The sequence below is a fragment of the Gossypium hirsutum genome, chromosome D11 (genome assembly GCF_007990345.1).
Source record: "Gossypium hirsutum isolate 1008001.06 chromosome D11, Gossypium_hirsutum_v2.1, whole genome shotgun sequence".
Taxonomy (NCBI): Eukaryota; Viridiplantae; Streptophyta; class Magnoliopsida; order Malvales; family Malvaceae; genus Gossypium; species Gossypium hirsutum.
The window spans coordinates 54865972-54893655 of record NC_053447.1 but is presented as its reverse complement, the minus strand read 5'-3'; the positions used below and the strand labels follow the sequence as shown (position 1 = coordinate 54893655).

Below are 27684 nucleotides of genomic sequence, written 5' to 3'. Positions count from 1 at the left end.
AGTTAGTCCCCAGTATTTACATATTCCATCAATTAGTTCACAACTCTAAAAAAATAAAATTTTAAATTCTACAAAATTATCATTCCTAGACAATTCTCCATCATTGCAAAGGTGTCCGCGACCACTCCTTTTTGTAACACCCCTAACCCGTATCCGTCACCGAAATAGGGTTACGAAGCATTACCGGAATATATAGATCAAGTAAACAAATATTTCATTTTATACAATATTCATGTCAGAAATCAAACATAAAGTTCCTTATATGAACCCTCGAGGTCCAAAACATGCATTAGAAATGAGTCGGGACTAAACCGGGTACTTAGAGAATTTTTCGCAAAATCTCAAAATTTTTTCTAGGTGCAGGGGTCTCACGCCCGTGTGGTCAGGCCGTGTGGTTCACATGGCCAAGGAACACACCCGTGTCTCAGGCAGTGTAACTCTCTGACTTGGGTCATACGCCCGTGTGCTAGGCCGTGTGTAAATACCTGGGCATTCTGTTTTGAAATTTTAAAGATGCATGGGACACACGACTAGGTCACATGCCCATGTGCTAGGCCGTGTGTCACACACAGCTAAGATACACGCCCGTGTCTCTGCCCGTGTGGACGAAAATAAGCTATTTTCCAAGTCATATTTCTCACCCCATTTTGTCATCCTCCTACACCAACACTTTAACACATTCACAAGCTATTATAGGTCATTTAACCCAACTCAAAATCAAGTCCTATACATGATATAATACATCATATAATCAAGTATACACACTTAAATTACCAAGTTAACATATATGCATATCTTATCAAATATGCTAACTTAATTCAATCATCAATATGCCAATATATTTTCTATCAATCAACCATTTCTAACACATACCAAACATATCCATCACAAGCCATTCCAATGTCTAGTTACAATTAAAGCATTCATATGCTGATATTGGCTAATTAACCTATACATGTCATTATAACCATAATTGATTTACCATATATATATATATACCAAAATGGACTGATGGATAGTGTGAGTGATCTTCGCCAAGCTTCCAATCCAATGAGCCTCCAAATTACTATAGAACAGGGGAAAATAAAATAGAGTAAGCATGAAATGCTTGGTAAGTTCATATAACATGGTAATTAACTTACCACTCATTTAAATTCAATATAAACATACAAGGCACATTCAATCAACTTGATCACGAGCCCTAACACGTATCCTCATCACCTTTGTTAGTCATATTTTCATATAAATATAAAGAAACGTGTATGGGCTCAACAATAATTAGATTTCCATGTACATATACTTTCCACATTGTACAAGCCCATTTTACTCGGCCCAAAACCCAAAATTTTTGCAGCCCAAATTCCCAAACCAACTAAGCCCAAACATAATAGCCCAAAACATTAACTTGTTTCAGTAAAACAAAATTGAAACCCTAACCCTTGCTCCCTTGCGTCGCTGCCTCCATGTGCGATGTCAGCACACCCACCACCCTTAGCCTGACAGGCATCTGTGACCATGCACCAAAATAGCAATGGTCAGCCCTTCAACGTCCATTGACTTCACCTGAAAAAGACAGAAACAAGCAAAGACACAGAACACAGTAGCATAGATTAACAATAACCGTGGCTATAAAAACCACGAAAAATAACAATGTAAATGAGAGGATTTTTCTTTGGTTTTTCTTTTCTGATTCAATGAAAGAGAGCAATCAAAAACCTTGAAAAAAAGGTGATCTTTTTATTACAATCTTCCCTTTTGTATTATTGTTATCTATATATATAAAAACAAAAATAAAAACTACATATCCGTTCTTCGTCGCCGTTGGGATTCGAAAGGTCCTTCCTTCTTTCGGCTATTTTTGGCCACTTTTTCTATAAAAAAAACAACCTCAGATTCGGAATCAGGGGGTCGAGAGGGTTAAAAAGGTGTTTTTTTAAAAAATTCGGCCACCGTGCGAGGCGACACCGTCGCCGGCGACCGGCGGCCGGTGCGGTAGACCTTGGCCGAACTTTAGGCCGAAAACTGGGCTGAAGGAGAGAGGGGGGACAGTATCCTTAGTTTTTTTTTAAAGGAAGGAGAAAAATAAAAATTTTGAAGGATTTTTGGCTTAAATAGCCTAGTGAAACGACGTCGTTTCACTTGGCCTCCCCAGGTGCCAAAACGGCGTCGTTTTGGGGAGGCCGACCTGCGACCCGACCTGCTCCAGGGAGGATCCGCGTGTTTTCGCAGAATGGGTTATTTACAGCCCTGGTCCTGCCGAAGTTTTTGCTTCTTTTAATTTACTCCCTATTGCTTATTTTTAACCTTTTTAAAATTTTCCCCCAGAATTTTGCTTAGTTATCAATCAGATCCCTAACCCATCAGCGCGCTGAAAAGCGAACACGTGTCCAGGGTCTGGTTTATTCACTCATTCGGCCCTCCGCCCTTACGTACCTTTCCATTTTGGCCCCTCCGTATTTATTTTATTACAGTTTCGACCTTTAAATTTTATTTTTATCCCTAATCGGTCCATCTGTGTTATTTTTGTTATATTATTAATTAATCTACTTATTATCTACTTATTATTTTCTTTTTATATTTATCTATTCATTATAATATTATTATATCATATTATTAGTTTTGTATTATTATTATTATCATTATTATTTATTCATTTATACCATCTAATTTTAGATTTAATCATATACATATATACACATCTTTGATATATATATACTTACTTATTTTTTTATATACTTTATAATTCATATACATACGTATTCATATATTTTTTATATTTTATATACACGTCTATATATATTTATGTACATAGTTTTTACTTTACCTCCACAAATATATACACACTTATATTTTTCTTATACATTTTTAATTTATATACATATCTACATGTATCTATATACCTACTTTATTTTCATAAACACGTACATATATATCCTTTTATAACTTTATTCATTCTCTTTATTTGTTTATGTATTTACGTTTTCATCATTATTTCAAAAGAATGTTTTAACTTTACTTGCTTATTATACTTGTTATTTTGCATGTTATTAATTTGCCCTTTTTTATTCATTTTTATTATTGTGCCTTGTATTATTTTTATACTATCGCATTCAATATTGCTTTGTACGCGTATTAACACCGTGTTTTATTTCTACCATTTTGTGTTAGACTAATTTTATTCAATGCATAAATTATGAATTTTGAATAAGTAATATCTCGTGTTTAGATTCGAGAAGGTTGTACCCTAACTTAGGGGTGAGCATTCGATCGAATCGAATCGAAAATTTTCGAGTTAATCGAGTTTTCGAATCTCATTTTATCATCCTAACCTCATTTGAAGTTTTCTCGAATCAAGTCGAGTGAGATGGAATTCGAATCGAATCGAACCGAATATATTTGTTCGAGTTAAATTTTAAAAAAATAATTTTGGGTCCTTGTAACCATTGTCACCCATCGTAATAAAATTTGTCCACCTTAATCAAATTTTTTATTAACTTTCATCACCTCATAATTTATTTATTAATTTTTTATATACTGGTTAGCTTATTTGTTTGCTTAGTTGTTTCAATTATCTTCAGATTCTTGCCACTATGTATTTTGGAATTAAAAAATATATTAAATATAAAAACATGATTTTTTAATAAAATTTATTTTAAAAATAAAATGTGAAATTGATACCAATATAAAATTTTAACACGAATATTTTATGGCATAATTAAGAATTCAATTTAATATAAATATTCAATATGACTAAACAATTCAATAATATAAATAATATAAAATGTGAAATTTAATTTAATAATATAAATAGTAGATATAAATAAAATTATTACTATTTATGTTTAGTGATTTTTTTTGGATAATTTTGATTCTTTATTTCAGAGTAAATAGTGAGAAGTAAAAGTTTAGAGGGGAAATAAAAAGTTTTTGGGAATAAAAGTTTGAGGGAAAGTAAATAGGGGGAGTAAAATTTAGGAGGGAAAATTTAAAAAAAAAATTGGAGGGGGAGGGTTTAGGGTTGATGGGAGGTGGAATGGGAAGAGAATAAAAGTTTTAGGGGAAAAGTGGGAGGGAGTAAAAATTTTGGGGGAAAATAAAAGGTTTTGAGGGTTTTTGGGAGTAAAATTTTGAGAAAAAGTAAATGGAAGAGTAAAATTTTGGTGGGAAATAGATTTTGGGTAGATTGGGGGGTTGGAAGGAGAGGGGAGTAAAAGTTTTGGGGGGAAAGTGGGAAGGAGTAAAAGTTTTGAGGGAAAAGTAAAAAGGTTGGGAGTTTGGGGTAAAAATGCAAAATATTATAGTTTGATATTCGAATTATTCGAATTATTCGAGTTATTCGAATTCGAAAACTCAACTCGATTCGAACTCAAAATTCGAAAAAAATTCGAGTTGATTCGAATAACTCGATTCGTTTAACTCGAAATTTGAATTTTTTTTCGATTTTTTCGAGTCGAATCGAATTTTGCTCACCCCTACCCTAACTTACTGGGTTTCGATTTTCACAATAGATCTAAATACACGAATCTTTTCAAACTCAAGTATTAAACGATCTCGGGAATCAAGAAGAGATCATGTCCTAACTTACTGGGCATGATCCCCTTTTTTTTCTCAAGTTTTAAACGATCTCAGGAATTAAGAAAAGATTGTGTCCTAACTTACTGGGCATGATCCCTTTTTCAAATCCGAGATAGCTAAAAATCTTCTAAATAAGTAAATTTTGGCATTCATTCGCACATCGGGAATTCAAGACATTGTGTCCTAACTTATTGGATATAATTCTCTTTCTCGATTAACGTAAAATATGCTCTTTTCCCGAAAATTTTCAACATTCCAATAAAGGATCATATTTTAAAACTCTTTAAAGTTTTCAATCTTCGACACTAAGACATTAATTAATCAACTAAGTACCAATTTTGGGCGTGTCGAGGGTGCTAACCCTTCCTCGTACGTAACCGACTCCCGAACCCGTTTTTCTAAATTTCGTGGACCAAAATCATTGTTTTAGTAAAATTAAATTGTTTATTAAAAACAACCACATTTCAAGGTGGCTCAATCACACCTTATCAAAAAAGATTGGTGGCGACTCCCATTTTCGTTTTCATTTTTAAAAATCCAAGTCGACCCCGTTTTATCAAAAAAATGGTGTCAACACACATCATGTACTCATATAACATATACAAATTATATCCTCATATTTCACGTACATTTTTATAATAATTCATCTCGAGTTCAGATTATTTCATATCGAAAATTTGCCCATTAAATCATTTGAAATATCAATGCCACACGCGTAGTACACTTAAGGTGTACAAATCTATAATCATGGATGAACATATTCATCAAAAAAATTCCATGTTCATATATTGTCATCTAGTATTTCCATATATCATGTATCATCATTTTCATGTATTTCAGACAGATACGTGTATTAATTAATTTCATGTTCATATTTTCTCATGTCAGGATTTTGCCCATTGAATCGTTAAAAACATCGATAGATACACAGGTAGTACACTCAAAGTGTACAAATCAAAAATCCGTCAATTCATATTCAGAAATGCTCTTTAAAGTACATAATCGGGAAATCCTCTCTCAAGCCATATAACAGGAAGCTCACAAAGAGCCATTAATCAGGAAGCTCACAAAGAGCCTATCAGAAAGCTTATTCGGGCTATATAACAGGAAGCTCATAAGAGTCATAATCAGGAAGTTCACAAAGAACTTTTAATCAGGAAGCTCACGAAGAGCCTTTAATCAGGAGCTCCGGATAGCCATATATCGGGAAGTTCAAGCGAGCCATATTAGGATGCTCACAAAGAGCTACGTTTGTATCCACAATATATGCAGGATCACAACCAATCATATAACAGGACGCTCACAAAGAGCTACGGTAGTCCGCAACACATGCAAGATCACTACCGATCAGGATGCTCATAGGAACCATATAACGGGAAGCCCAAGAGGGATTATAGCGGGATGTTCGTAGGAGTTGTGGTGTGTTCGCAACACATGCAGGACCACAACCAATCAGGAGATCCTGTATCCATCGAATTCCATTATTCAAACGGGATTTAATATTTATCGGGTTTTGCCGGATATGTAACCAATTTCATATATTTGACAATTATACAATTCAAACACACAACATTTAATTCAAACATATAAATATACACAATTTAGTTACACGAACTTACCTCGACAAATGTTCGTGTACGTAAAATTTACTAATCCGATATTTTCTCTTTTCCTCGTTCTAAATCCGAAATTGGTCTATCTAAATCTATATGAATTAATTTAACATTAATTCATGTTCATTTCAATTCAATTCACATCTTAGGCAAAATTATCATTTTCCCCTAAACTTTTAATTGATGACGATTTCGTCTTTAGGCTCGAAAAATGAAATTCATGTAATTTAATCCTTATTCCAAGTCTAGCCAATTTTTACATATAAAATTTATAGTCCATGTATTTCATAAAATTTAGAATTTTTTTCGTGAATTTTACATCTTTTCAATTTAGTCCCTAAATCATAATTTCATCAAAATTTCCTTTACAAAAGTTGTTTATCTATTAACAACCTTTCATTTTCTACCATAAAACTTCATAATTCATCTATGTTCATACATGGAAAAACCCTATTACCTTGATAAATTTACAATTTAATCCCTGAGATAGCTAGATTAAGTTATTACGATCTCGAAAATATAAAAATCATTAAAAACGGGAAAGAATACTTACCTAATCAAGAAAAATAAGTTGGCTTGAGCTTAGGTTTCCATGGCTGGGGTTTCCATGCTTTTAATTTGGGAAAGATGATATAAATAATGATATTTTTATTTTTTTTATCATTTAATCATCTTTTATTATTTCACTTTCCAATTTCATCCTTTTCTTTATTTTATTTTCCATGGATGAACCATCATCCTTAACCACTAAGCATTTCTAATGGTCTATTTGCCATATAAGGACCTCAATTTTTGAATTCCATAGCTATTTAATCATTTTAGCTATTAGAACTCAACTTTTGCACTTTGTGCAATTTGGTCCTTTATCAAATTAAACATGTAATCGGTAAAATTTCTTTATGAAAATTTTTTATACGACATTACTATCATACTATAAACCATAAAATAATATAAAAATAATTTTTTCTTCCGAAATTGGATTTGTGGTCTGAAACTACTGTTTCGATTTTACCGAAAATGAGCTCAATTTAGTACTTGAGCTTTCATAAGCTCGATGAAGTCTAAGAAACATTGTGTGACGTATTTATGAAATGTTATGATTATGAATGCTTGTATAAATCGTTTATTATATGTTGTAATTGTTCCGATATGGACCGTAACATCCCGTAACTTAGACCCGGCGATCGGGTCGAGCGAGGGGTGTTACAACCCTGGTATCAATACTTGGGTTATTGCTTGCCTAAGTGAGGCCCCCAAATGACGCTTAAAGACCTATTTGAATAAATTTTTTTGTAATTGTTTGTGGATGCTTAGATTTATTGTATGAATTATAAAACTTGTATACAACTAAGAAACACTTAAAAGATAGATCAATCAAGGTCAAATGTAATGTTTTTTGTCCAGCCAAGCCTTTAAACTGGGTGATGGGTGTTATAGAAAGTCGCGGGTAGGTAATTTTAGGGGCTATGAGACATTTCTCTATTGACCACAATATTGTAAACACTCCCTATGATAAAGGTAACATTAGACGAAAAGTTTCAATACAAGTCATCTTTGGCACAATTGTTAAAGGACATAGGGGTGTTGTAGAAAATTTTGAGTAAACTCTCTAGTGCCTTGAAAGAGAGTCCAATAAAGCCCTAGTCCTCCCATCTAGCCTTCTTATTAGTTAACAATTATTCTTCCTCTTCCCTTGGGAGGGGGACTTGGATTAGGACTTGATAAGGAGAGAAGGGGTCACCTTGTCTTATCTCTTTGTAAAGCTTGATATTATTTAACCTCTCGTAGTTTACCATAATCTATAGTTCAAAACTAGTAATATAATCCATGATTAGACCAATCTACTCTGTAAGAAAAATGAAGTTTGCAACTTTGTACATATAAAACAATGCAAACTTTCTTTTACTTTTTTTTCTATATTGATCTCTCATCTCATCTTTTATAATAACTTTAACTTAAATTTTCAAATCAAAATATCAAAATTTAACCATTTATATGCTTTCGTAAAGACTTTATAGATATATATATTGTAAATAAAGTAAATTAATCCATTAAATTAAAGTCGTGTTGTTCTGGCCATCCTCGATCAAGTCATCATGAACAAGAGACAAGACATAATCAAATGATTTTATATATCAAATCAAAATATCAAAATTTAACCATTTATATGTTTTCTTAAAGACTTTATAAATATATATATATGGTTTTTTTTGGTAAATAAAGCAAATTAATCCATTACACTAAAGTCGTGTTGTTCTGGCCATCCTCAACTAAGTCATCGTGTACAAGAGACAAGACATGATCAAATGGTTTTATATATGAAATCAAAATATCAAAATTCAACCATTAATATATTTTCTTAAACACTTTATATATGTATTTTTAATTACCAATAATTTATCAAGGACTTTTTCTTTTCTTTTTAAAATGATTCTAACCAAAATAACATCACAGCCAAATTACATTAAAACCAAATTTGTGACTTAACCAATAGTTACATTTTATCATTTATCAAAATTGACATCTAATTAATAATTTAGGATTTGAATATCTATAAATACATCCCCTATCTACAAAAAAGAGTTTTTCTTTCTCAAGGTTGTGGGGTATATGTATATATATGGTCTCCAAGCTAGAAATTGCCTCTCTCTTTTTTTCTAGAGCATTAGATTCATTGTTCTATAAGCCATTGAATTAAGAGGTCAAATTAGTTTGATTAGAAGTGCTGTGATGTTAGAATTACTTTTAGTTAAGCTTCATAAAGACGATTATGTAATCCAACAGTTGTGATTAGAAAGCATCATTTTATCCCTAAGAATTGCATAGATTTGGTTAGTAAAAACCTTTAAAATAGATTATTTTCTACAAATTATATGGAGTATATTTTTCATTTTTAGTAAACCAAAAATGTATTTAATTCAAGGTTTAACCATTAAACCGTAGTTAACACAACTATATCTCCAACGCAAGGACAAATATCACTGTTCAAATAGGCTAGAATATACGGTTAATGTTTTCTTTTTATTCCACAAACAGTCTTAAAAATTGTAATATGTCTCTTTTTAATATTTTATTATACTCAACGGATAGTGTAGAAAGAAATTTATTTTCCTAAGAAACTTGTAAGAATTTTCCCAACCTTAAAAGAATATTAGCCCCCATGTAGGATGCATGTTTTTCCTGCAGCTTCTAGAATATTTTTTTATTAAAATATAGATTTCTTTTTTCAACTTCAACTATTTATTTATTGAATCCAAAAAAAGATAAGCTCTTGATTTTGAATTTATTTGGGAATAAATTCTTGGCATAAACCAAAGTTTTAGTTAAAATAAAAACTTAAATGGTAAGAAAAATAGAAGGATTCAGAGAAATTTCTTTTAAAAGAAAATTAGGAATAGTGGAAAATGGGATGATATGGGTTTCCTATGGGGTTTGATTCAATCAAAGATTAGGTTGAAGGTGTGTGATACGAAATTTCCGCGTCTTTTATTTTAGAGAATAAAATTATATAGGTAGCGAATAAAAGCTTGAATCCCCTCCATTATTCATTTAGATTTGGAATTGATGAATGAAACAGTAAAAATGATGCTAGTTTGTGAAAACCCACGTGAGCAAACTTAAAGTTTGTCCTTCCGTTGGAGACCCACATGATTCAGGAATGAAGTAGATTGTGTTTAAAATGTTGATTACCTAATTGAATCTTAGATGAAATGGTTACACAAATATTAGGTTGAATCACGAAATAAATGACTTGAGGAAGAAGATTCATATCAAATCTAGAAGTTCAGACTAAATCTGATCTAAATATATTTAGTTGTGTTTAAAAAGGGTTGTTCACTTTAATTTTCACAAATTTCACTTCATCAAAATTCCAACTATAATTTAATGTGGCCAAAATTAAGTTAATTTAAAATCTAAATCCAAGAAATTCTTTAAAAACAAAACAAGGCCATGTGACTTAAGCAGCAGTGTTATACCAACTAAATCAAAAATCACAAAAGATACCCTTTTCCTTTAAAATAATCAGTATTATTATTAATTGTGATTTAACCAAATGTTACAAAAAGACTGAACAGTGTCCAACCAAAGAAAGTGGTGAAGAAAAAGAAAAACCCGAGATGGCGGATAAGATGATGATCGCAATACAAAGGAAGAAAAAGAAAGGCGGTCTCATTTTTCAAAAGCTGACAACGATTTTAGAATTCTACGCGGTGGAGGCTGGCAATTGGTTGGTATCCCCATGTTTTCATGCAACAAATCAGGGCTTCCTTTTTTTTTCCTTTCTTAATACAATATTGTCTCCTCCAATTTCCTTTTTTTTTTTTTTTTTAAATATTCATAACTTAAACACATATTGTGTTGCTTGGTAAAAGGAGATGTATATATAAAATAGGGTGCTAAAACTTTCCTGAAAGCATGAATCTCCTAAGGGTAGACGGAAGCTTTGGTTTGAATAGAAAGTAAAAAACAAAAATGGAGGGTTCAATGTATATCCACACAATCACATGACCCTTTCTTCCCTTTCAGTAACCGATTCCCTATCAATCATCTCTTTTTTTCCTTTTCTCCTCATGTTTTTTTCCTGCTGCCTTTCTGTTACACTCATATCTACATTTTCATCCAATCCTCTTTTGGTTTTTTTCCTAACAACTTCATTCACTTCCCATGTCATCAAATCAAAATAACAGATATTAAAACATGTTTTAAACATTAATATCACATTATTATTATTGTACGTGTCTAAATTCAATACTTTAGAATACAAATGGAGTTTCTTGTACAATGATTCATTGTACATCAAATTAAAAAGTAAAATGGTCTTTTCTGTTGCATACCTGACAAAATAATCAGTTTTCTCACATCGACCAGTTTTTAACAATAGAATCAAATAGATGCAACTAGGGATAAGGGTATTAATTAGTTGAAAATTTATTGGAAAAAAAGGAAACAGCTAAGCTGATGAAAGCGTATATTAATTGAGGGTTTACGGGAGGGGCACATGTAATAATTAATCATTAAAAATGAGAGTACTTAAGACAGAAGATTAAGTTGAAGCATTGCTGTTTAAGAAAACAGTGTGGGATTGTTATTGTCAGGGATATTAATTAATTAGTTAAGTGATTCACAATCTGGTTCATCTCATGCAGTGAATTTGATGGAGGAGGTGGTTAAACTGACATTTCAGTGAACATCCACTTATTATGGCTTTCTTGAAATCTAATGTTAATTATTCCTATTTACAATTATTGTAAGTTTTAACAGAGACAATATATTTCATTTAACAGACAGTTGAAAATAAGTAACTAAAACAAATAAACCTTAAATGTATGTTTGGTTTTAAGTAGGAAATATGATCACAACATTAGAACATGGAATCAATGAGAATTTATAGCTAAAATGGAAAGGTCAAAAATAAGAAGAAAAAATTTCCACTACCACAAGAAAGAATTCATGTACATAAACCTTTCTCAGACATATATATCTGTTGATAAAAATGTAATGAAGTGAAAAATATTTTCAATACCATGAATCTACCTATACAAATTGTATACCCATTTGTCTTTTCCATCCAAATACCAAGAAACTTTCCAATCTAATAAAAATAAATAATTTACCTAGTGGAGAAAAAAAAAAGAAAAAAAGAAAAAAAAATGACTGTTTCAAATCATATATTCCTAGGAAATTTCAACAAGCCAACTTGGTGATGATCGTCATCAAATAGTACCCATCATATGATTCTTAGTAATCCCATAAACATCTCAAATCTTCAAAAGACTTGCTGATTCCAAATCCCATATCGTTCTTGGAAACCACCGATGAAATCTCATTGTTGTTAATTTCAGTGCTGAGACCGGTATCTTGTGAGAGACTGACCATTGATTGATTTGATGAAAACTGCTCCACCTTGCACTGCCTGTTAGCAGGATCATTGCCCGCGAAGCCAGTTCCGGCAGTGGTCCTCCCTTGGTGCAAGTAGGTGGAAGTGGGAGTGGCTTGATGGAAGACGATGGGATTTTGGATTGGGATTTGTGGGTTGAAAATATTGGAGCTTCCGTAAGGATGATTTGGCGGAACCTGAAGGAAGGTTTGATTGTTGATGGCGGCCTTGAATTCGTTATCGCCGCCGTCCATGAAAGTGCAGGAGGAGCCAGGCTTGTTGGAATTATAAGTAGGGTCCATGAGAGGAGGCAGTGAAGCATAATCCATAAAATCATCACCATAAGAATTCATTCTCAACAGCTGATGATGATCAGGGATTGGACTTTTCTTGGTCCCTGTATTATTCTTATCGAAAACCCTACAAACAACCCATTCATCCTGCAACAAGAAACAACAAAAGTTAACATACAAATGCATAGATTCTTCATTTGCACAAAAGCAAAGAAAAAAAAGACCCCATGAAAAGATACCCCTCAACCAACAGAACAGTAAAAAGATGATGATAATGATAAAAATTGAAAAGAAGAAAAAGGGGGTTTTAAAAGTGTAGCTTTAGTTGAAAAATATGTTACCTTTGCACCTTTGGGGAGATTATAGTAAGAGAATTTGCCTTCAAGTCTGTATTCATGCATGACCCAATTAGATTTCTCTCCTTTGGGAGCTCTCCCTTTGTAGAAAACAAGGGTCTTCTTCATCCCAACAAGGCAACCTTTCCCTTTGAAAATCTCTTTGTCTTTGCCAGTTGCCTTCCAATAACCAGCTTCAGTTGCTCGGTTTGTTCTCATCCCTGTCGGGTACTTCCTGTCTCTCTGACAAAAGAAGTACCATTGCTTCTCTCCCATCTTAGCTTTCTCTGCAAATTTAAGCAAAAGATTAGATGCAAATACAAGGCAGCAAAGCAGTAATAAACAAAACTAAACACCCAAGCAAAGAAAACCAAAAACACACAGTTGGCTTAAACAGAAAGCTTACTAGGTAAATCCCAAGGCTCACACTTGTTCAAATCAACTTCACCAATAGCGCTTGCACTGAAGTTGCTGTTCATCACCTTCTCTGTGAGATAATGAGTTATGATCTCCTCATCAGTGGGATGGAACCGAAACCCAGGAGGCAAATCGATGAGTTCGTCGTCTCCTTTGTTCACAACAATAGCTTCTTCCATGGAAATATTAAACAAAAAACAAACCCAGAAACAAACAAGTATAAATAACACAAAAGGGAGCTGTTATAGAGAGCAGAAGAACTATAGAAGATGTGAAGCTAGCTTGCAGAAGATGAAATGAAGGGAAGGCCGTTAAGAAAGTAGAACAAAGGGGAAAAAGGGGGCTTAAATAGAGGAGCTTGTTGAAGAGCTAATGTTGATTGAAGATCCGTAGGCTGCAAGGCACTTGTCAAGGAAGCCTTGATTCGGTATTTCTCAAATTAAAATTGGTTTGCTTTTCTCTCTGTTTATTTTATTTGTTTTGGTAATTTATGTAGCTTTCTTAGCCATATCTACCTGTTTGAAAAATACAAATTAGTACGAAAATTCATTTATTTAAAATGGTAAAATGAAGCTAGTTGGGGACCCATGTTTCCAGCTCTCTTTTCACATTAAACTATGTGACTTTTCTCTGCTTTAAACCTAACCCAAAGCTAAAAATTCTGTTGCCTGTTTGCAGTGTTTTAAATTCCCAGTAAACCTCATCTATTTTATAAGAGGAGGAGGGTTTTACTTTCGAAGGTTTACAAAAATGGGGTGCTGTAATTCATGGTTTTATATTAAAATAGTAGCAAATTTAGGTTTGGTTTTGTTGGGAATGTATATGGTCATACTTGACATTGTAGACTAATTGGGTATTTTGGTCTGACTTGGTATGTTATACAGATAATTGCAAGTATTAAAAGGTATAATGATTTATTTAACACTCCAATCTTATAAAAAGAATCATTTTAGCCCTCAAAATTGGAAGTGGTTAGACACTGAAAAGGTCAAAAAGATAAAGAACAAGGGGAACGAAATTTCATGGAATTCTCCATTTCACACGATAAATAGGTGGCATATTTGGCTATTAATACGTGTAAATAGATTTGAAGTGGAATGTGGATTAATAATCTTATTATACCATAAACATGAAATGGTGAGAATTGAAAACAATATGCTTAAATAAGTAATTTTGTAGGGACCTATTACTTTTATTTGCTAATATTTGGAAATTCAAATTTCTTTTGTCAATTGCACTTTTGTTTTATATGTAAAAAAATCCCAAGCCTTTTTTTGGCTCTCATGTGAAAATCCTATATGCAATGAATCAAGTACTGGAAATTCTTGGCCAAAATATATACAAATAAATGCTAAAAAGATAAAGACGTATAATTATTTCCTGTCAATAGAATAGACAGATTTCTAAATCCATCCCTCACTTTCTTTTATGAATCTTAAATTAATTTAAAGCACACCTGTATACTTTGTACACACTTCAGATTTGTCTTTATCTCAACCGTCAAATTACCAAAATTGTTGAAAACGAAAATTCAGTAGTAACTATTACAAACTTAATATATCAAAACAACATTAAAACAAACAAAAACAAATTTCATCTCACTTACTAAACTTTAATACTGTTACCCGATCGATTAATCAAACTAAAATAGTATTAACCGAATTAATTAAATTTTTTTATTTCTTTAACCGTTAGCTGAATCGAATTTTTTTTAAAAAATTTTAACCGAATTGAAATATTTCAGTTAATACGGTCGGTTCTCACTTACTAAACTTTAAATGTTTTGTTGTTTGGTTAAAACAAGTATAAAACACATAAAAAATTAATTGACAATATTCATTTGGTCGAATTAACCGAATGAGTAATAGCCTAATACATATAATATATAGTATTATTTTTTAAGTTCAGTTAATCGAAATTCTAAAAAACGTTTAACCGACCTCCGACCGGACTAGATCAATTAATCAACCGATTAACCGAATTAAATCGGTTCGGTCGGTTAATTCGATTTTAACCAAAATTTGAACACCCCTAGTTTAATATTGTTGATACAAGAATGTGGTGCAAAGACATCCAATCGGAGTGGAGAGTTGCAAAATGGAGGTAAAAGCCATGGAGGAGAGAATGGATTGAAGAAGAATAAATTCAGGAAAGCTTAGTTTGGAACAGAGGAGAAAGTCGATTCCAAAGAGTGAAAAGTGTCCCCCTACTGAGCAGAAAGAATGATATAAATGGGTTGACTCCTTATGCCATGCGACACTTTCTAATGGACCAACCTATCATTCATTGGTTCTTTGTTAGGTTCGTAATTTAATGAAAAATGACTATGCTATAAGATATGTAGGTGACAAATAATAGATATCTTGTCAAAATTGTTAGCTTGTCAAGGGTAGTAGATTTGCATACTCCTAACAACATAGCAGAATTGTTCTTGTGGCAAAAGGAATAAGCCACTAGCAAACAAGTTTAGATGGTGAAACTAGTGGTCAAGTAGAGCCAAGCGATGAGGGTATCCTTGACAAAGGTGTCTTTAGTGGGCTAAGTGTAGCAATTGCCCTCTACTCGAATGTGAGGTTACAATCCTTGAGACGAGAATATGCATCGGGTGAAGGTTGCTTGTTTTTATTTGTGGCTAGATTTTCTTTCGGTGTAGGTTTCAAAAATTCTGAAGTTTCTATTTTTTTTTAATTAGGTAAACTACATTCATGGTCACTCTAAAATAGGGTTTGCCATATTTTGGTCACTCTTTTTTTTAAATTTAGTTACTCTAAATAAGATAATTGTACGAATTAGTCACTATTATTAAAATTTCTATTTTTTTAATAGGTTGCTGACATGGCATATTAGCTCATTGAGTGATTGACATGTGGCATTTTTTGTTTACTTTTGACTAAAGTTTAGGGACCTGTCTATAGAGTTTAAGGGGAAAAAGTTTTTGACTAATTATAGAGAGGTCTCTAAACTTTAGTCAAAAGTCAACAAGAAATGTCACCTGTCAGTCACTTAATGTGTTAATGTGTCACATCAAAAATTCGTTAAAAGAGAACAAAAATTTAAACGGCAGTGATTAATTCATACGATATCTTATTTAGAGTGACTAAATTGAGGAAAAAAATTTGGAGTGATCAAAATAGGACAAACCTTATTTTAGAGTGACCATGGGTGTAATTTACCCTTTTTAATTTTTAATTTTATAATTGAAAACTTGTTGGTGAGTTGTGATTCAGGGAAACACTATTTGAGCTATTACTTAAGTTGTACAGATTATTAGAGTTATGATGAAGCATAGGATAAGTTGTAATGCCTGATTGGTTGTTGTGGTGACTTCTTAGGGAATGTATGTGAGAATTATTCTCTTAGGTATAAGGGGGATGAGATCATTTATAAGTAGGAGCTTTGTTTTTACTATTCTATATTTTGAAATTTTCTTAGCTATTTGGGAGTTCCCTTGTTTATGTATTACTTGTTTTCTTTCTCTATCTTCTACAATAATTTATCTTTTCCTTTTTTCTTTCTTATTAGGTGTTCTGCTTATTATTCATTTACTATCTCTGTTCTTGATCTTATCTGAGTACGTTAGGTGAGATTTTCATATTTTTCTTTAGCTTTTTATCTATGTTTTACCTTCTTTTCTTAGTTGGTGAGATGGATGGTGGTAGTAAGAAGAAACATGTTGCTAAAAAGAAAAAGAAGAAGAAATGGGGGTAGGGGGAGAGGTCAATCAACTAATGCATTAATAGTGAGAACTTTGAGTGCACAATTACTACAGAGGAGATGGAAGCCCTATTGGAGTGTCATGGCATATAATTGGATAATTATCACTATGAATTCTTGATACCAAAGAGGGAGAATGCACTGAGTATGATGGCTATAACAATTAAAGGTAGACTAGCTTCCTTTATACCCTAATATGCCCACAAAACTAGAATCCATCTTCCTATTCATCTCTTCTTTGTGGAGGTGTTAATTGCATATAGAATCACGCTAGGATAATTAATTGGGACCTCCTAATGGGCACTTGTGACATATGTTATTGCTTGTTGTCTATGAGGTGAACAGTCACTAAAGGTAATGTTGCACAAAAATTGCATCATTTCCCCCATCAACAAAAGATTCTAGAAGTTTTGGCATCATTATTAGACCAAGGCTGAAGATTTGTTGCACAAAAAGAATGCATTGAAGGCTTTCATTGATAAAGCCACGGTGGATGCTGCAAAGTTTAAGAAATTAAACATAGAAATTTCCACCAGGGAGGTCTACTTAGGATTAAGGTATGGCACACTATGGATGTCACAAGTGAATAAATCCATAAACGAGTTTAGGATTTATTTAACTTATGTTATATCTGATGCATTGTCAATCCAAACAATGACATTTATGTCTCTATCTTCTGGGAGTCATTCATTTCGATGCCCAAGACAATGCATTTCCCCAATTAGACTTGATAGACAATATAATAGTCTTTCAATCTATTCGCTCAAATTTCATTAGACTATGAACTATTTAGATTATCTACTAATATAAATTTCCTTCTCAAATTATGAACTAACCACATAATGCAACTTAATATTAGTTAAATACTAGATAATTAAGGAGTCAATATTTACTTACATTTTACTTTATATGAAAAATCATCGAGAACCAATACAAATGATATTGATGTACAATGGAATTTTTTTAAAACTAATTTGTTCAAAAAGTTACAAGTATAAAATGACGAATACACTACACTTAAGGAATTGGATCCTAACATAACCACAAAGAATTCTACTGTTTTTATTGTGGTATATTGCCTATCACCTAATGTAATCGACTAATCCTCTCACTTATATAGGTTGGTTGGTGAAACCATAAATAAGGCTCCCACTTTTGAGTATTGATTTCTTTAAACCCACATGTTCAAATGCTTACCAATGTAAGACTTCCACCACAATTCCAATATCAAATGATATCCATTTCACTCGAAAATTATTATAGTTGTTACGACCACTAAAGGATTATTATCATTTGTATTTAAGAGTTAGTCTTCATTTATATCATCAAACTTAAGTTTCCATCACTCACTAAGTGGGGCTTGCATTAATAAACACCACACTCCTCAAATATGTCTTTCTTTTAGCATTAGATTTTGTCCAATCCTCGTTACTGCATACAATTGCATTTATAAATCCTATGAATGGTTTGCTTACCTCTTGCCTTGTCCTCTCTGAACTCTCAAGAAAAATCTTCTTCTCAGTTACAATATTATATTGTTCTAATTTTAAGGGGGTTAAGTTACATACTACTTTAATTGCCCTCTTCGCACCGCGGATACTACTGTATCTTAATTGAATGAAATTATAAATTGGAAAAACGAAAAACGGGTGTATAAGTTTCAAATATGTTATAAAGACTTCTTTCAATTTACCTTCTCTACTGATGTCATTGTCTATCGTCTCCCTTTATTTTTTTGATGATGTGGAAAGTTGACAGGATTAGAGAAACGTTGCCCCTCAAAGTGTATGCTCGCAATGGGGTTTCATCTTTGGTAACCATGTAATGGTGGGAGACCCTTGCACAGGTTATTATAGTTTCGCGTTGAAGGCTTGGCATAAGACTTGGATAACTGAATGTTGGCTACTTGAAGTTTTTTTTAGTTGCTTCATACCTTCACGCCTTCTGTAACACCCCAGTTATTTAGCTAAACAATCAGCCAAACAAGGATGCTACTCATAGACTGAAATCAACTTAATATGTTAATGTATGATTTTTACTTGCTTGCAAGCTAAAATACACAATCCACATATTCATAAGGGTAAGTTAAAAGAATTTCATACTCATGAGCGAATTAACCAAATGTCAATCAATATGATACGATATTCTTATAGCATTAGACCTACATAATGTCTTGTAGTTCAACTACATAACCAATTATGACCTTGAGCTTAAATCCTACAATTCGCCCCAAATGTACGAATGTTATCATGAAGGGAATCAAACTCACACTAGTTTGAAGGATCCTGACTTTGTCCTTCCTCTAAGTGTCATCTAGCTCGGTATACCTAGAAAAACAAAGAAACAGGGTAAAATCAAGTGAGTTTGTGAATCCCAACTACTCTATCATGATATTAAGTTTGATAAATTTCTGCTAGACTTGCTGGACTGAATGCTTATCACCATTGGCACATGTAGGTCATACCTTAACATAGGGCTCTTATTGACATCATTCGTACATTATCTAGGCTTACAGGTAGACACATTTTGTGGATTGGAATTGTCACACTTAAAGATTTATTGTAATCATATCCCGTAGATAAATCATATGAAGAGAGCCTTAACATATGTCTCCATTACAAATTTATACGTAAGGATTAATCCCAGCAGACTCACACTTGAAAAATAATTTTCGTGAATTCTTGTTTAATAGACTTTTACGTATGACTCTACGCCTTACGAACTTGGACATGCGGAACCATGTTTTGGTGGTCTTAGACATACCGATTCATACCTTTCAAATAAATGTTTGAAGGCAGTCATTGTAGACACGTACTTGTACACATGCTCGGGAGGTAGTCTCTATAGGCACATGCTTGGAAAACAAAATGTCTTGTGGACTTTCTTAACTTGTAAACTTGAGGACAAGTTTTGCATACTTATATACACGGATTCATACTTAACAGATGCATATATGCTGATTCATTCTTGATAAGAAATCTTTGCAGACTCATACTTGATAATAGTCTTTTTGGACTCATGCTTGAAATAGTATCTGCAGACTCATACATGAAATAGTCCTTGCGGACTCATACTTGAAATAGTCCTTATAGACTATTGCTTAAAAGATATTCCTTGCAGAATCTTACATGAAGATTCATAGATACAAATTCATATATGCTAAATTCGTGCTTGGTGGGCTAAAATGAGAGAAATCATTCCATACGAATTCAAACATACAAATTCAATGAACAAATAGTCTTGCTGATTTTTATATGGTGGAGTCCAGTGTATAGCCTTAGTATGGAAACTTGAGGACACATCCAACGAACTGTTATAACTTGAAATATGTGGGAAAGTCTAGCAAATCGTCATAACTTGAAACATGAGGGCAAGTCCAGCGGACCGTCATAACTTGAAACATGAGGAAAAGTTTAACAAACTATCACAATTGCGTATGTCAATAGCCATGGGACTTGCATACATATATGAGGCTTAGAGCCTTAGACTTTGTAGAGTCTCATACTTGAAAAAAACCCTCGTAAGGCCATCACATACTTGTGCGCATAAATCCCCATACAGTCCAATCGAACCTCGAAAAAGCCAAATAACATGTGGCACAAAGTGTACAACATGACATCTCCTTATTCAATCATCCACCATTACATCCCTGCATACTCTGCATATCATTCATTTTCACCAAAACAACACATATCAAGCATTCATCAACATAACATAATCAATAATACTTTACCTAGTAACAACTTATCAATATAAAAAGCTTATGCTTATAATCAGTCATGCATTTGCACACCAAACTTAACATTTATCAATATTACAGCAGAAATCTCACCAAAACAATAAACATACACCATAACACTGTACTCATTAAACCATTCTTCAATACCATAACTCAAGCTCACAACCAACATGCACCTTATCTCATAACATACATACACGATTATGGTAACTTTCTTACAACAAGGTAACACTTCCTCGTCAGTATAACACACAACCTGAACATCATAGTACAAAGCATGCAAAACAAACACTGAAGATGGTAACACTAACCAACAAGAATACCTAGAAGTTGATACCACTTTCTCCTGCTTAGTTTCTCCATTTTCACTCAATCCTTAACCTCCGTTATTAGCAGCTTGCCAAAATCTCCATTACTCAAGCTAAAATGTTTTTTTCTACCTACATGCAGACTGTTCCCTTATTCCTTTTTCTATCGCTTGCAAAACAAAGCAGAGAAGTAATGGAAGAAAGAAAGTGAATGTGAGAATGAGAGAGAACTGCAGAAAGACAACTCCGATTCTCCCTCATTTATAACCCTTCTCCTGCCCTGATCTCTAGAACTCAATAAATATTATAAAATTTTATAACCTCATCATTATGTTTTCCATTAAGAAACAGTGTAGTTACATCTCAACCATTCGGTTTCACTCCAAATATTCCCCAACCGACCACATAAGTATTCTATAATTACTCTAAGGCCCGCTTCAACCCAAATATTTACAACTTGATACTAAATAATTTTCATAGGGAAAAATTAAATAATAATAAATTAAGTAACCCAGGGATTTCAGTTCAAATATATACAGGCTTTATTTCTAGATTGGAGGGTGACACCTTCTTAGATAAAATTGATAATCTTTTTGTTTGGTTACTTATCAACACGTACTTTAAGTGGTTTTGTGCTACCCCCCCAAAAAAATAGTTTTTGAAAATTTTAGTATACCCTTAATTTTTTTTTTGAAAAGTTCAATTATGCTCCCAAATTTTTTTGAAAATTATTATTAAACCTTTGAGTTTTTTTTTAATTTCAATTAGACTCTTCAATTTTTTTTTGTAAATTTTCATAAAACCTCTAACATTTTTTTAAGTTTTAATTAAACCTACCAAAATTTTGAAAAATTCTCACTAAAACCCTCAAAGTTTTTAAAAATTTTTGTTAGCCCTCCCAAAACTTAATGCCAAGATTCGCCACTGGGTATTAAATTTGCGAATGAACTCTTTGAGGAGTTAAGCTGAACTTTGTTGTAATGTTTTGTTGGTGAGGAACCTACTTATGAATAATTTTTCCAACCTATCAAATGAATGTGTAGAGCCCTTTGGCAAAGATAAATGCTAAGCCTTTACACTATTTTTTAAGGCCATTAAAAAAGTGTGTCATATCACGGTGTCTAAACTAACCAATATATTGATGGTGTTGTTGTAGTGCACCAAAAGAACTTAAGGGTTGGATGTTATACATCTCCTTGGGCAATTTGAAAGTTAGAGACATACATTCTTTTACTACCTCGAAAAACTTGTATTTTTGCGGAAGGACTACATTTATTTTTTGAGGGTTTTTTTTTCTTAAAAGGATTAGCTTGTTGTTGAGGATCTTGCATTTGTGACTAATACAAAGGGTTAGCCTTTAGATTTCTATTCGGTCTTGGGCTCCTTCTTCTATTGGGGAAGGGTTGAGATGTCTCTTCCTATTGTTCTTCTTGTTAAGGGTTCTATAGTTAAGGGTTTTTGTTTTCCTTAAGTTCTACAATCTTCTCATTTCTTGAGTTCACTTTTTGATGTTTGTAAAGTCATTGTTGCATGGAATTTGTTCTTAAAATATTCTTACGTTTTTCTTGTATCTTTTTTAATTTTTGTGAACCAGAGTTTAGGTTATGTGAGGTTTGCCCACCATTGAGGGCATTGGGGTGGACTTAATGGAGTGGTGTTTGGGTTTGTTGGTTTAGATACTGAGTGTAATATTAGGATGAAGGTAATATGCATAGTTTGTGTGGTATGGATAATGGGGTCATATGGATTATATGGGTCATAATTGCTATTTGGTTGTGATTGTTGTTAAGGTTATTGTTACCTTGTGCTAGTCTGAGATTGGCCTTAAGTTGAAAGGAAGGAAAGAATCGATTCCAAAGAGTAAAAAAGGTATATAAATGGGTTGACCCCTTTATGCCACGTGGTGCTTCCTAATAGGTTGGTTTGTCACTCGTTAATTCCTTATTAGATTGACAATGTGATGTAAAGTAAATAAATTGTAGGGTATGTGAGTGTCAAATAATAAATGTCTTATTAGAGTGGCTAAATTATTAAGAGATAGTAATTACCTGACAGAGCAATTTTTGTGACAGAAGTAGAGCATCCCTAACAAAGGTGTGCTTCATGTTGTATGTGTAATAAAATATTTGAAGAACAATATTAACATGTGACGATAGTTTAATATTTTTACCGTAATTCAAAGTGTATTTTTTTTTCCATAAACATGAAAAACATAATTCACCCTTTAGAAATTCAATAAGCATGTGTAAATTTGACTAGCAAGCCAAAATAACAATAAAAAAAATGAAATAATGATAGGTGAGTTGGGTGAAGCCACGCATATGTTTCCTAATGTATAACATAAATAAAACCAACGCGTGGGAGCAGACACTAAATAGGTTGAAAAAGTTAACAGTTCCGGCGCCGACAAATTGAAAATAGAAATCAAAATTAGGAAACAAATGAAGAAGTAATTCCATCGAAAGGGTACGAAACCAAATCTTGTTGACCAATAAAACTCAACTACTCAGCAAAGCTTATTGACCTTTTAAAACAAGATTAGGTTTAAGATTATGAACAAATTTGAGTTCAACACTATTCTCGATTACGTACAAAACATTATGTACACGTACACTTGATCATCCAAATTATTGTATTACTACTTAATTAAGCATAGATTATCCAGAGATTTCTAGGACTGAAATTGATGACTAAGAAGGATTTTTTTATTTATTTCGAAAACAACACTTTTGAACAATAATGAAAAATAAATATAATTTAGGGCGCAATATTCTTATGGGTTACATTGGGTTGAGATTTCCAATCTCATACCTTAAGTTCGGCCTGTTTAGACTCAATCAAATGATTAAACTTATAGTTTAAAATTAATTTCTAAACAAAAAAATGGGCTAGACAGACTCGAACTGAAATATATAAACTTAAACCCGACCTAAAGTAGCCCAAATCGATTGAACCAAATGGATTACTCGATCTATAAACACTTCTAATCTAATTGGTTTTTTAATAATATTTTATTGGAAATTTTGTGAAATAGATGAGGAAAAAAATGACTAAATCTTGGACTTTGAGGTTTATCATGATTGGGCATAAACATAAAGAAAGAGAAGGATTAGTGAAAAAGAAAACGAAGGGAAGTAGAAGTAATAGTAGTTTAGAAGATTGGGTGGTGGGCCAAAGCCAAGCAAATACCATGCCAATGCCATATATATAATTGACATTATGAAGCTTCAGCATGCTGAGCTGGAGACTCGCTTTCCACATTTGATTCAGTTATGTGTTCATATTCTATCTTACCACCTCATCACCCCTTTTTTTTCTTATTAATTTTGTATTAATCCAAATTTGATTAATTATAAAAAAGAGACTTGTTTGGATTGTGGAAACGCAAGATACGGAATATAATAAAAAAGAAGAGAGTTTGTCAAAGAATAGCGTGTGGACCTATGAAAAGAGACGGCTTCAGAAAGTGTTACCCTAACTCTCATAACTTAAAACTGTTGACTTTTGTACCCTATCAACGAAGCTGCAAAGCAAAGAACCCTTTCGCCATTGGTGACGATTACTGACGCTCTGCACCTCATAAACTATAATTAAAAGAATACCCATGACGTCATTCAATTTTCCTCATATGTCATGGTTAGCACCAATAATATACTCATCCCTCAACCCCCACTATATATCTTGGTCTTTTAATATCCCATTTTAATTAGTTTAAGAACAAAGGTAAACTGAATCAAGTGGGCAACTAGATTATATATTCAATAAATTTAAAGTTTGAATTTCGATATTTCTAATTTAATAGCAACGCGATTAGCACGACTCGAATCCAGATCGATGAAACCATCGTATATTCATTTGTAAAAAGAAAAAGAAAATAGTATTGTAATAAAGTTAGAGAGGAGCCACTGTTTCAGATTTTGAAACAGTTGGCTGGCAATGAGACAGATAAGGAGATCAGATTTATATTAATTAATAATAATATATATAAAGATGAGTAAGCAGTAAGGTTTTTAAGGCAATTTTCATTTATTCACTCACATGTCAGCTTGAAAATGATAAGATTTTTTAATCCCATATTTACTTTTTTTTAATCACTTATTAATTAAGGTGAGTTTGGGTACATAAAAAAGAAAGTCAAGATAATGGACTTTTAGAAGGGTTTTTTTTTTTATTTTATATATATATATATTGTGTTGGGTTGGAGAAAGTTCTACAGTGGACTTTTCTTTTTAAGCTAATCAATCTCTTCTCCACTAATTAAAATCAAACTGTCCTAACCATCAAATTAACTAACAAATGATAAAACTGTAGTGAAAAGTAACATATATATGATCCAACTATATGTGACATATCTGTCTTTGTCTGTGAGTACTGCCCAGAAGACTTGCTATGCTCATAAATCTGAAGGAATTAAGATGCAATTGTTTATGATTAAGATGACAATTATTTATTCTTGTTTTTTCGTTTGTGTATTATAATGATTATTTCTGGTTGTAGTTATAAACATATATTGATTGTAATTATATTTGATTGATTTTGGTTTTTCTTATACGATAATTGTGATTGTAGCTTTAACTTTAAAAAACTATTCGATGATTAGGAAAAACAGTTTTATCGAAAACATAACCAGTTTATTGAAACATATTAATTGTGATTCATTTGTTGACGTGTTAAGCATCATGGTATTGTATTTTCTGGGTGCTCTTGCGTACTATATGTACATATGTCCAATGAAACTTGCTATGCTCATAAATCTGAAGGAATTAAGATGCAATTGTTTATGATTAAGATGACAATTATTTATTCTTGTTTTTTCGTTTGTGTATTATAATGATTATTTCTGGTTGTAGTTATAAACATATATTGATTGTAATTATATTTGATTGATTTTGGTTTTTCTTATACGATAATTGTGATTGTAGCTTTAACTTTAAAAAACTATTCGATGATTAGGAAAAACAGTTTTATCGAAACATAACCAGTTTATTGAAAACATATTAATTGTGATTCATTTGTTGACGTGTTAAGCATCATGGTATTGTATTTTCTGGGTGCTCTTGCCCTAACAAGTAGGGGAGAATATAGAAAAGAAATTTGGGAGAGCAAATTGAATTACAAATTTTTGATATAGATTTTATAATATTATTATTTTTGAAGAGACTAAATTGAGTTACAACTTTTTAATTTTGGGGGACCAATGCTCGTGCCCCTGCTTGATCGCTTGTATTCATCCTTGCTAACGAGGGGCTTATGGGAGTCGATTCCCTAGATTTTGTCCCTCATCCCTCAAGAAGATCATGAGGGCTTCTTATGGATTACTGAATAGATAAAATCATGAAAATTAAAGAGTTTGCGTAAGATAAGATTTGTGCATATGACTTTTAAAAAATGTTTCGAATGAGAAAATTTTAAAATTTAGGTCTTATAAAACCTTTTTTATAGAGAAAAATAAAATACTGGATATGGACTTGGCAGATTAACAAGTACATAATGTTTGTAATTACACAAGTTGATTGTGAATCTTGAAGATTCATAAAAATAATTTAGAAGGCAATAATTAGAGATATCCAAGGTTTGAGCAAAATAATTGGTGAATGGAACATATGATTGCTGCTGTTTGAAGGCCTCGATAAAACCAGACAGCTTGCTTTTAATTGGGGGATTGGAACAAATGATTCTGTAATAATTGAATGGAGAGTTTAAGATAAGGAGAGTGAGCCAACCATCAACTTCACAATCACTACCTTGTTGTATTTAAAGCATTTTCTTTTTCCTTTTTAAAAGACAAAGTGGGGTCTCCACATCAAATAAATGATTTGAGAAGACACACCAAAAGCTTCCCAACTGAATTCATGGCAATCACTAACTACACCCATTTTATTTATCTCATATATAACATTGCCTTTTATCATATACCTCATTTAAAACCTAATAAAAACCATATATGTATATTCAAAGAGAGACAATATTTGGTGAAACCTAGTACTTAATATGTGTTTTTGTTCTATTATCCTCTTTTTCTTAGGAAACAAAATGGAGTAGAGTCAACTTCACACTCATCGAAGAAAGGAGTAGAAATAAGTCTGCATATGCAAGCGACATGTCAAGTTAATTAAATAATTAAATCCATACCAAATGTGAGAGTAAAGGATCTTCCACTTAATCCTTTTGATTCAATTTCATATTTTTCTATGTTATTACCAATAAAATGTTTCAAAATATCTGTTAATTTTGAATTATTAATTTCTATATATATATAACTCCAATTTCATCGTTAAAATAAATATTGAAAATGGATAACTACGCCTAAGGTCACTAAACTATTCCTAATAATTTTATGTTTTGATCACTCAACTTCAAAAACTTATAAAATGATTATTGAATTATTTAAAATTTTTTGTTTGAGTCATTGGGTTTTTCTAAAGCCCGGCTAGTGAGCTTCAAGTAACGATTTGGTGATTGGTACGATGGATCAGTACCCATTGACAAGTAGAAGAACATACCTTAGATCAAAATAAATCTGGCAGTTTATATCGGAGAAGAAATTTATTTGGATTTTGGTTCACAGATCCGTGACGTTCAAAGTTATTTCATGAAAAAAAACTAAACTATAGAAAAGAAAGAGAAAAAGAGATTTTAATTGGTGCAAGTAGTGCAAACGAAGAAAGTCATACAATAATGATTTTAATAGTTCAATGACTTAAATGAAAACTTTTAAATAATTTAATGAGTATTTTGTAATTTTTTAAAGTTAAATGACCGAAACGTAAACCCACTAATTTAGAAAACTTGATGTGGTTTAAAAAATAAAG

The 27684-nt window shown here is 32.3% G+C and overlaps 1 protein-coding gene across 1 annotated transcript; it reads right to left on the bottom strand.

Moving 5' to 3' along the window:
• Positions 1–11926: 11926 nt before the first annotated feature.
• On the bottom strand, positions 11927–13379 carry LOC107961891 (NAC domain-containing protein 92-like). Its single transcript, NM_001327716.1, is given in 3 exon segments — positions 11927–12506; positions 12701–12981; positions 13101–13379. Coding segments are annotated over 3 exon segments (1050 nt in total). The 5' UTR covers positions 13291–13379; the 3' UTR covers position 11927.
• Between the last annotated feature and the right edge of the window lie 14305 nt (positions 13380–27684).